General features: G+C 46.7%; 1 protein-coding gene across 1 annotated transcript in view; it reads left to right on the top strand.

Moving 5' to 3' along the window:
• The window catches only part of akap6 (A kinase (PRKA) anchor protein 6), a 161663-nt gene that overhangs the window by 127118 nt on the left and 22282 nt on the right, over window positions 1-12263 (top strand). The window contains exons 10-11 of the mRNA XM_035383451.1: window positions 4142-4288; window positions 9914-10138. Of these exons, the coding sequence (XP_035239342.1) occupies window positions 4142-4288; window positions 9914-10138 (372 nt within the window). The remainder of the gene's footprint in view (window positions 1-4141; window positions 4289-9913; window positions 10139-12263) is intronic.

Consider the following 12263-nt stretch of genomic DNA (forward strand, 5'->3'; position numbering starts at 1 on the left):
CTCAGGTTAGTGGGGTAAACGAAACCCCCCAGCCCGAGAAGCGGGCCAGAGCCGACCGAGACCCGCCCCCCCCCCCCCCCCCCCCCCCGGGGCGTTTAATAACGCCGTTAATCTTGTTATCGCTCGCCCGCCATTCTCTGGCGTAAAGAATTAGTCGCGGGGCCTGCCCGCGCTCCTTCTCCCCGTCCCGCCAGCCCCTTACGCCGGACGGTCCCGGGGAAGATTTACGCCGCATCGCGCCGCCGTCGCGCGGGGGGGGGGGAACGCGAGAGGCCAGTGCGCGCGGCCGCCGTGTCATGACAACCCCCCCATCTCTCTGCCCGAGCGCGATAATCACTAGCTCCTGAATATTTAATAAACGCCCCGCCCCGCCCCGCCCCGCCCGAACCGCCTTCCTCTGGGAACGCCTCGGAGGGTGGCTGCGGTTCGGGATCGGCTCCGAGAGGCCGGGGACGGGGGTCGCCACCCTCGTCCGTCTCCGCGGGGTACCCGCAGATGTTCGGGGGGCCCCGACGCCAGCGCTCCTGCGGGGCAGCTCAACGCCGCTCCCTGAACAAACAGGGGAAAATTACGGTTCCTCGGGGTGCTAAGTGGAAGGCGCATGGCTGTAATTTGTCTCCGTGACGGTCCTCCTCTGTCTCCACGCGCGGTTTTTTTGGTGGATGATTTCTATCCCTCGTGCGGTGTGCGGAAATCTGCTGGGAATCCCTGCATGTCTTTAAAAAAAAAAATTTTTTTTAAAACAGCCTGGTCTTGTTTGGTCGTGTCATTACAAAGTGAAATGTAAGGCCGGTCTTGACGAACGGGGAAACATATCTGAAAAATATTTCAAGCGCTATTTATTTCTACTTGTAGATATCTTGGTAAATGGTAGGTAGGTAACATTTCTGTTTTTCACTAGCAGTCAATAGTGCCTTTGCTTCCAGGAGCCTTCGGTCTCCAGTGTGGATTATTTGTGCCAGTAATGTGTTAAATGTTTGTATAAAGGCAGTTAAAAGGCTGGGTTTCAGCCTCAGTTCACCTTACTTCTGTTGTCTCGACACGTCACAGAGTCTGAACAAACTTTAATTTAATGGATAAGATGAATCTACGGGAAAATGCATTAAATGTTTTCATGTATGACTGCATTTTTGCTGACATTTTCAAAGTCTTTCATAGCCATTAATATGTGAAATGAATTAAAAAGTAATGACTGCTTGTTGACTTTGCCTCACATTTATTCTAATGTGTCTTTCAACGCCGCATTCTTGTCATTTTCCATTTGCCATTCCCCCACCAAAATTTCAAAGCCTTTCACACTTCAGTTTTAATTCGGTTAAAGAGCTCCTCCCAGGCATATAATGAGCACAGACACAGAGCTATTCAGAGCTATTCAAACTGCTATAGACTACCTTAACTGGCCTCTGCAGTATTGACCACATCAGTACAATCAACATGAGGCTAATATCCTGTATCCATTAACAGCACGGATCACAGAATATTCCTTATGCTCTGGTATAATGAAAAACTCTATGGGAAACCTACTGCCCCCATGCTAAAATGTAACCCATAAGCAAGTCTGTACCACATTGCTCCAACAAACGAACAAGCTCAGTGTTACCAGATACCCGCACCTACATTGAAAATGACTAAGTAGCATTTATTGTGTCCAAATAAGTTGACAGTTGATGAAACATTGGGCCTGAAATTTTAAACGCAGTGATTTAGAACATTACATAGGATACCAGTGGTTTCTAGAACATGAAATAAATTGCATTCCTTGATTGTCCCAGCACAAAATAATGACTGTATTTAAATTATTTTTCTTAACATCAGTCCACTGTGCTATGATAGTGGTTAGCAAACTATGGATAGCTATGCTACAGAATGCTGTGAAATACTAATCAATTGTGTTATCTAAATCATATTTTATAGACGTTCTCCAAATTTTTACAGTGTCATAGTACTGGTGGCTAAAAAAGTGATGCCGCATAAAATGTGTGCCCCAAAATAATCGCAAACCATTGACAAGGTTAACAAATAAGGCTCACTAATGCCTACAGGATAGGCAAAGTGTAGCTGGTCACTGAAACTGAAACTGCATTTTCAGGGGCTCTAGTTCAGGTTCTGTGTGTAGCGTTTAACTAAGCAAACAGACTTAAGTTTAAGTATGCTCGTAGACATAATCTACTCATAGTCCTAGCTAGTGATATCAGTTGTCTGCTATTTGATTTTGTCGCCTTGTACTGTATTTATAACTGATTTTCTGTCCCTTTAAACTTTTGTGATGAGTGTTTTTCAAGCAGGAAATGGCTACCAAAGAACTTGGTTGATGACCTAGCTGACCTTGTCGATGTGTGAAGAGACTTTCGAAAAAAACTTCAGTATTTTTTGGGGGGATGTGCTTGTTACCAAGAGGCCTTTTCTAAATTAACCTTAAAGTTTTGATCTCATACATTTTAAGTACCTGTATTTTTTGTTTTTTCCTTTATGTGTCTTGACTCCTAATCGATATTTTGCCATTTTTAAACAAAAGAAAACCTGTAAAATCAATATTTGCTGTCAAGGAATAAATAGCGCGACTCCCTTATTTTTTAGATGGTAAAAGGTTTAATTTTGCGGCAGTATTGAAAGAATGAAAGGGATTGATGGCTAAAAAGAATCGGCGATACCATCTCTGTCATAAAGGCGACAGTGAAAAATGATTCTCCGACTGTTGACAGCGAAAAAGGGAGGGAAAAACACAGAGCACATTTAAATATTTAAATGTGCGTCGGCTGTAATGATAAATGACAACCGAAAACTAGAATCAAGTAGCTATTGATGCAGAAAATGAAAAGGGGGGGGGGGGACGCGTGACGAAATTAACCGAAAAAGGTGTGAGATTGAATAGCGTCGACTTGGCGCCGTACAGTATGTTCCTCAGCCATTAAGCCGGAAACGGCAGCTCTAAGAACAGATCCCCGTTTGAAAATTTCCATACTATTATCGTGCATGCAAATAATGTCTCATCTTCATGCGATTTGCCAAAAAAGTCTCGGGCCGAAGTATAATTCTATGCAACGAGCTATATGCCCCAGTAAATTTGACTTAAGTGGCAAGTTTAAAAAAAATACATACGTGGCAGTGCATTTCGGAAGCGAATTTCTCAAACGGGGCTCGTGCCCAGCCCGGTGCTGGGTACAGGAGGTGTGCGGTCGCTCTCGAGACGAAGCGGCGTTCGGGTTCTGCGTCCCCGCGTCGTGGGCGCCGCGCGGAACGATCGCGGCTTTATTACACGCGGTGAGTGGAGAGGTTATCGCGTATTGGCCGCGAACGCTCGAGCTAATGTGGCCTTAATCCCGATTTAAATGTTAAGCAAACAATGTGTAATTAGAAATCAGGGCTTGGGTGTGTGGCTGTTTTTCTCCATTAAACAGCAGTGCGTTTTCCCTAACGGGGGCCGCACACACCGAATGGAAATAATGGCCCGTCTTTTAGCTTGCGTTCTCGCCGGTATTGAGATGTGCGGAGTGGTTTTGCGTGAGGGAGACTCGGAGGAGGCGCAGGGGGAGGAGAGCAGAGCATTCTGGGATAGCGGGCAGGTCATTCTGTTTGGGTGCCTGGAAATATATTTGGTGAATGATCTAAAGGAGGGCAGACCGAGGTGAGATCAGAATGGAGACAGAAGGTTGATGGAAGTCATTGCTGAAAGATGCTGAGATGGTCATGGTGATGACCGTTGGGATGGTGATGACTGGCATGTTTGTGGCCAGATGCTTAAAATACGAATGCACCCATATGTGTCAGTCTGCACAGTATTGCAACCATCTTCACAGTACGCTGTCTGAGTCCTGTGGTGCGCAGGTTTTTTCCTGGCATGGAATGGGTCTTTGGTGCTCCCCATCATTGGGGTACCGCTTGCGGTCGCACATAGGGTCACCCTGAATTCGCATTGAACTATTTCCTGTTTTCCCTTTTTTCCCCACTTTTCCTCTGGTGCTCCTAAATTTAGCTTTGGTGCTACCAAATGTTGCCTTATGTCGAATGTCTTATCCACCAGTCTGCACAGGATACAGACTGTGACTAGCGTACGGATCTGCACAGGCTGCTGAATGTGTCCAGTGCGCATCGCGACTGTGCGGCCTGGCGTTTTCAGACCGGACTCTGTGTCTCTCTGCAGGGGAACAGCGTGGAGATGGCCATGTGGCTCCCCAGGAAGACCCAGCTGCTGGGCCGGGCGGAGTCCCTCCTGAGGAGCGGAGCCGAGCTCCCCGCAGACTTCCAGGAGCGCGTCGGCGCCCTCACGCGCAAGTGGGACCTCCTGCAGGTGAGCGCCCGAAAAAATCGCGCCGCGGAGGGAGGGGGAGGGCGAGGGCGGGGGGGGGGGGGTTTTTTTTTTTCGTTTTTTTTTTTTCTTTCCGCGGAGACCATTGGCCATCCGTCAGAAGCGCTTAGCGGCGGCCCCCTCCGCGGGACCCGTTCCCGCCGCGCCGGGAGAAGCAGCCGAGGCCTCCCGGGCCGCTCCCCGCTAATGCGGGTCGATATCCCCCCTGAAAGCTTTTCTTCATTTATTTCAGTTACAGGAGCCTTTTAGAACCCCGCGCGCAGATAAAGCTGGCCATGAGCTCATCTGAGGGGAGTGACTCAACGTGGGTACAGTCTCTAAATGATGAACAAGCCTTAGGGCCCCCCCCCTCACGCCCCCCCCCCCCAGAGCTCTTATCTATGCAAGACATAGACAGGTAGCAGCAAGTAGACTATCCCCTACTCTACCCCCCCTCCCACCCTCAAGCACACACACCTCCTGATGGGACAGTTCCTCTCTTGGATAACGTCCGCAGCGCGAGATCTTATCGGCCGCTACGCGCTTGACGATGTTATTAATCGCGCGGGGTCGGCTAGCGATGCCTATCGCGCGTCAGCCGCGCGCTGCTTTTAAGGGCTCGTCTTGGATTAATCGCGTTCCCTGCTAATCCATTACACGAAAAAAATATATATAATCGCGGCGATTTTCAATTAGCCGCCCCGGTCCCGGCGGCTCCCGCGGGCGCGTCTCCTCACGCGGGGAGCCGGGCGGGAGAGAGGGAGAGGCCCCCCCTGCCGCGCCACGCCCCGCGCCGCCGCGGAGGCGGGGCTCACACCCGCCCGGCCTGCCCGTTAGCGCTAGCAAGCGCTAGCAGCTTTAGCGAGAGCCCCCCTAAGGCCGCGCCTTCTCCTCCCCGGCGGCAGACAGAGGCTCCCTCCTCGGCCGGCTACACAGTTCCGCTTTGTTTAGCTGTTTATTTGCTCGGGAAATTCAACTAGGGACGGGTGTCAAGGCAACAGACTGGGGTGAAAATGAAACATGGTGGCACAATAGAAAAAAAAAAAACGGGTTCCTTCTATAAAAGGGCGAAATGATTTGTGAAGGAGAAGGGGGGGTGGGGGGGGGGGGGCGGGAGGAGGGGGGGGGGGGGGAAGACAGACAAAGTACAAATTGATCCTGCCACTGACCTGGACCAAATTCCCCCGCTCCACCAATAGGAGAGGCCTCAGCTGCAAATGTTTGGAACATGTCTTATACATGAGCAGAAAGGGATGATGTCATGTGATCTGTTTTGCATATTCCAATAGGATCTGTGCTCATAACGCTCGCTATAGAGCCGTTTCTTTTTTTTTTTTTTTTTTTGTTACACTGATCTGCTCCAAGTCAAAGAAACGAGAAGGGGGTGGATGGGGGTTGGAATTAAACTCAATTAGCATATGCATTATTCTCCAAAGCAAAAGAGTTTTAATTTAAAACTAAGCACCAAAGAACTTGAGATTGTTTCCAGCACAGTAATCAGTGTTAATTAACATTTTGTTGCTTTAAATAAAAAAAAAAAAAAAGAAAAGAAAAAAAAAAACAACAAATAAATAAATAAACGCTGACATTTGAACAGAACGCACATGTAAAAAAAAAAAAAAAAACGGAAAACAAAGTTCTGTTGGGTATGGGAAGGTTCCTTCCGTCTTGGGCGCGCGGCGCGGAGCGGAGCGGGGGGGAACCGTCAGAACGAGACGGCAGCGGTGCGGAGAGTTTAATCTGCGCGTTTCTGCTCCCCGCGCTGCGCATTACGCCGTCTCGATTGCATATTAAACAAGCCTATCAAGTCGGGCGCTGGCATCTGCTGCGCTGACACAAATTGTGAATTAAATGAAATTGATGTCCTCTGTCGTATATTTATGAAGACAGACCATTCTCTGAAGTATTCTGCTTATGAAGAATTTATGATTGCAAACTGTTCCAGAACAAAATAAAGTGGCAATAAATTCCTTTTTTTTTTTTTTTTGTAGCCCGACCCTCCAAGGGCATTGATTTCACCTCCTGCTGCCGCGTTTGTCGCGGCGCAAAAAACAATAGCTAAATCTGGAATCCATCGAGAGCCTTCAAATTATCAATATTCAAACGAGGAGAGGAGAAAGGGAGCGGGGAGGGGAGGGGAGGGGAGGGGAGGGGAGGGGGGTGGGCTGGAGAGGGTGGGGAATGCGGGCAGTGTCCTTTTGCGGAGAGTTAAACACTTTCGAAAATAGTAACAAAGAGCCACTTAGGGGCCTTTTCAGGGGGAAATTATTGACTTCAAAGAAAAACGGTTGAGCGAAATTAACGCAAACGTTCTGCTTCTTATCAACGGCGTGTTGTTGCTTCCTCCTCTCTCGTGGAAAAAAGAAAAAGCCCGGGCGTTTCTCGAAAATTAATTTCCACCCCCCCCCCCCTATTTTCACACTTCCCGCCCTCCGTTTGTTTTTCTCGATTACGCGGCATTCCGACGAGCCCGCTCGCGAGTGGGTCCGCTAATTAGCAAACAAAATGGCGAAAATTGCCAAAACACCGCAGATAAGGCGGATAACCTCTCGTGCTAATGCGTGGCCCTGTCAGAAGAAGTCCTTTTTATCGGGGGGATTCTAAAACGCCGCCGGGCCGACTCATCTCGCCATTGTGATGCGCGCAAACATCGCGCGGAAGCAACACAGCCGCGATAATAGAAGAAGTCGTTATTAAAGATGCAGAGGGGATGCCGAAATTACCGAGTGGTTAATTGATGCGGCACGCTGGAAATAGCCACTTCATTGCTAACTCATAATCACATCTGTTTCCATTACAGCTACTCACAGACACCGCGCACAAAAGAACGACAATTACACCGGCCAGTGTGTTTATTAATTGGATAATGGTGTGTTTTGTGGTGGCAGATGCCTTTCTCGGGAACGCAGAGCCCGGTCCCGGCTCTCTCCGTGTCAAAGGCCCCGTTTCCCAGGCAGGTGGGAATCTCGCTGCCGCTCACAAAACACACTTTCAGACTGGAGCTCAGCGTGACGCGGTGGGTTCTCCATTAGGAGTAAGAGAAAAGAGAAAATTGCTCGCCAGACCCTCGTGGGGGGGATATTCTTTCTCTTTTTTTGTGTGTGTCTGTTTCTTGTTTTTCATCAGGCGAGCATTAGAATGTTGTGCCGTTAAAACGTGCGGACGCGTTACGCTTTCTTTGCGTTTCACGCGTAGCGGTGCTGGCGTGCCGAAGCTCTCGCTTCGACCGGGAGCGCGGTTTCTCCCGGACGCCACCGGCGATGAACGGTTAAATCCCTCGCCTGTTCTGCTGTCCGGACCTCGTCTCTGATAAATGTAGCTTCGGTGCACAGGAAGTGCTTGTGCGATAATGCGGTGTTTATGCTTTGTTTAACGTTGTCTTTTCTCTCATTCGGAGCAAGGTTTGTTAATGAATGAGATGAGGACAGTGCATGCGGAGGTGCCCGTTGGGGTCGAGTCCATGTACAAGTGGTCAGGCTCCAGAGGGAACTCGGGGATTGATATAGTACATTATGGCTCTGAGAACAGTGGGGAATCCCTTCATAGTAGTAGTAATAATGGTAATGGTGATTATGATTATCGCAGTTGTTGTTACCAATTTGCTGAGAAAATACCTTTATGTAAGACAATTTTCATTACTCACACTTAACATGATTTATTGTTATAAGTGTTGGATATTTACCAAACTGAGGTAATCATCATTGTATGTTGAATTGAGTGTGCACCCCTTGTCTGTAGAGAAAATAGACTCGTTTACTCTTGGAAAGATGTATGTGTATTCCTCCTTGCATCAATATAGTTCACTTACAATATATCAGAATACTACTAATTCCTTATTAGTCAAATATGCCAAGAATGTTTCTTCTTTCTAAGCAACCTTTTTTTTTTTTTTTAAAGAGGGTAGTACAGTTACAACAATGTGCTGTTCTCCACTATAATCCACATCTTAATCCATGCATCTTTTTTTGTGTTTTACCCAAACACAAGATTTTAAGATAAAAATAAACTTTTGCTATCACATGGCCTTATCCAGGGCGACTTAAATGTGATATTGTAGCTCGCATTTCACCCGACAGTGTTGGACAGTATTGTAGTAGGGGGAATTATGCCCAAAAATAAAAGCACCAAATTTTCTACAAATACTCTTTGGAATGTATAGAACCACCTCAGAAGGGGCGTCCAGAATTTCAGGTGAATTTCATTGGGAAGCATGTTGGTCCGTTGATTTAGCAAGCCTTTGAAAAGACAGATTTACCTCTGATGAAATAGACCTGATTGTGCGCAAGGTTAAAGTGTGCGAGCAGAGAATATATTAAAATATTAATATAAATAAATATTACTGTAAATATTAATATAAATAAACATAAATACATATTTGAATAGTTCATTAAAATTCTCAGGATTAATCGTGAATGTGGTGCAAATTCGGTTTCGTTTCTGATTTTTGAAAAGGTTTATTTTGCTTCATTATTATTTTAAGGTCTCTTTAAAGTTGTTTTGTTCAGTTACGGAGTAGCACGTGAAATCAGCAGGGTTTTAATTGCTGAAATAATGGAAACCCGGCCGTTGTGATTTCAAATTGTGATTAAAAATTGTGTACAAAATGGTGAAAACTGAATTAATCTTTGTTTTTGGAGGGCTGTATTGTAATGTTCCACCTGACTCATCCAAACACCTGAAGCACATTTTGAGCACTCCAAATGTCCTCTGAATTACAGTGTGTTTTGAGTTCTCTGGCGAATTACAGTTCATGCACTGTTGTAGGCATGGTATACGGTGTCATCAGCCATGTCAAATGGACAGCCGTTGTACCCTAACAGCCAGCCTTCCAGAGGGGGAACCCCTTGGATGACTGCAAGTATGAGTTGGCCAATATAAAGGAGTCATGGCTTGATCCTGGATAATTTGTGAATGCTTGTATAACTTTACATCGCATTGCAAATCACTTGGACGTTGATGGAGTGGGCTCCCTCATGGTTCACATAATATAAGAGCATTCTGTGCTGGGGCGCACAGTTGCAAGTGCGTGCAATCGATGTCACCAAAAATCCCCAGGCAATCCCCAGGAAATCCAAAACTCCTGTTTTGCCTGTTCCTGGCTGGCTCATGTTATAGGGTATTGAATGTATTCATTGGCATGTTGAACTAGGTTTGAGGTAACTGCATGTATGACCAAACTACTATTATATTCTGAATATATAAATATCTATATAAATGTAAATATGTATTTTTATTAAGATATGGTAAATCATAAGATTTATCTAATGTAGAAACCTAACTATTTGCAGTACCAATAATATGAATATAACATAAGCTTAAATAGCTATTTTCAATCAACAGCCTTTTAGATCTATCGGTGACCAAGTTGGTGGCCATTTTGAATTGATTCAGTAACTTACTTCCTGTTTAAGACTTTGTGGGCACACCTTCTAGAATGTCTTAGGATCACCCAAGGGACATCATGCTTTTATCTGCCGAGTAGTGTTTCTTCGTTGAGCATTTATATGGCAAAGTGCACAAAGCAGTGTTAGACTTGCCCACCTGCCTACCTCACCTCTCGCCGCTTAACGTCCACACTTCTCACGGTTCCTCCTTGTCCCTGTCCGCTCTTCCCCGCTGTGTCATCAGAGTATCCTGGGGGAGCACGCTGAGGCCCCCGGGCCCGGCAGCCCCACCCACGACCCCCGCGCCCTGCTCTCCCCGGAGACCAACAGCATGCTGGGACAGCTGCAGGTGCGCATCAAGGAGCTGAAGGCCTGGCTTCGGGACACGGAGCTCTTCATCTTCAATTCGTGCCTGCGGCAGGACCGGGAGCAGGACCAGCAGGCCGGCAAGCAGCTGCAGTACTTTAAGGTGAGGCTTCAGCCCCGCTCCCCGCCTCCACAGTGGGACTCCAGCCAGTGAACCTCGGCTAATCGGGGTGCTGAACAGTGGCAGTCCTTAAGTAGGAATGGGCGAGTGCTGATAATTGTCCCGGATCAATTGTTATTGCTTTTCTGTATTAACATGCCTGCCCGTTTATGTACAGTACGGATCGCTCGCCAGCTAATTTTCTTTCACTTGATCGCGCTGGATTCTGTTGCATTACTGGACCTTTGTTCACCAATACAGACTGGGTTGTGCTGTTTATTTATATTTCATGTTAGAAAACGTAAAATACGTTAAAGCACAAAAAGCAAGTAATCAGGGATGATTACTGTAGGGTTGTAGAGCAGCTAAAAATGACAGTTTATCTTTTAACAAAGATAAATATATATTAACAATATCTGAATAATATTTAAAAATGATATGGCTGCATATGTCAAATTGAGGAGTTCAGTTGGCAGCAAACACGCTATTTGCTGGGTTCGCTTTTTCACTGCTCCTTTCAATAGGCTGCTGTACTTTAGTGTGTGTACTAGTTTTAGATTCAAATGGAATGTTCCTTGCAATTGTTCACTTTGCTGCAAATAATTACATGCAGTATATTGTGAAGTGAAGTTAGTTCACCTGGCTGGGTCCAGCTTAGACCTTTGTTTAGTCAAATTAACAAACTAAGTTTCTCAAAGAACCACAAGCTCCAGACAAAAGGTCAATGGGAAGTGTATAATTGTGGAAATCATTATAAAAGAGAAGCTAACTGCTCACGGTGATGAACATATCAGTCAGTGCTCGAGTGGATGGGAAACAACTCTTGTATAATTAAATCTTGAAAATGAATTTGTTTAATTGTAATGAGATATTTCTTGGCTCAGACAGTAGGGTGCTTGTCATTTATGAGGGGCCCTAGGTCCAAAAATGGTTGCTGGCCAACCATATCAGTTTTTTTGAACTACACACAGTCATGTTTGCAGTTGATCTCTGGTCAGTGAACTTATTCTAGAATGTGCACTTTAACATGGGCTGTTTGAGAGAGTGACCCTTGCCATTTTAGTAGGAACAGCATGACTCAACAAGAAGGCTGTGCTTTTGATGAATGGGGGAAGGAGATGCCAAGTTTCTCATTCTGAAGCCTTGCATTTTCCCCTGCCTTCCTATCCAGAAATCCATCTAGCCCCACAGGGCATGAAGTCTTGTGAATGCCTTCTTTTCAAAATCCCCAACACTAGAAAACTCACTGCAGTGGTTTTGATTCTGTGGATAATGCCCGACGCTAGAAAACTCAGTGCAGTGATTTGGGTTCTTCGGGGTGAGGGGGTGATCTTTGTTTTTGATTGTGAAGCCAAAAAGTGTGTGCCTCCCTAAATGGATATCTTTCCTGTCCAATAGGCACATTCACTCTGTTCTTTATGCGGCGCAAATGCACAGTGCACTGCTGTGCCTGAAAACGTATAGGAAATAATTATTTGACTTAAAAACCTCGCGGAACGGCACAGGGTATTAATCAAGCGATGTCAAAACACAGGTAGCGGAGTTGATTACATTTCTCCCGCTGAGTGACAAACATAATAAGAAGGAAAACCCATTTAAATCCGTGCGCGACAAACGTTAGCGGCTTCGGGAGCCGCGGCGCACCGAGAGCTTTGCCTTTTTGCGTGGAAGTCGCGCGAGAGAGGGAGGAGTGTGGGGGTGGGGATGGGGGTGGGGTTTGGGGGGGGATGTCGCTCATCGATTTCTGGGAACGCACCGGGTAAAAACAAAAAAAAAAAAGATTAGAAATATTGATAACCGCAATTCGCGTGGACGGAGAAGCCATTACGCCACCAAGCACAACGGGCCCGAAATGAAAGGAAGAAGTGCCTTTAATGATCGCGTATCTGTTTTGGCAATTGTGCTGAAAATGGATCCAATATCCAGAGTTGGCATAATTACAGTGATTGTGAAAGGACAGCAGCGGGGGAGCCGGGCTCTGCCTTCACAGCCGCCACGGTTCCCCGCCTCCGTAGGTCCGCCGCCGGCTCTCCTCGCCATGGGAACGACACGGCCGCTCGGAAAACCTCGACGCGCCGTCCGCGCGGCCTCCGGCTCCGCTCGCTTTTTCAGTCTTACTCAGATACGA

Source organism: Anguilla anguilla, chromosome 1, assembly GCF_013347855.1.
Source record: "Anguilla anguilla isolate fAngAng1 chromosome 1, fAngAng1.pri, whole genome shotgun sequence".
Taxonomy (NCBI): Eukaryota; Metazoa; Chordata; class Actinopteri; order Anguilliformes; family Anguillidae; genus Anguilla; species Anguilla anguilla.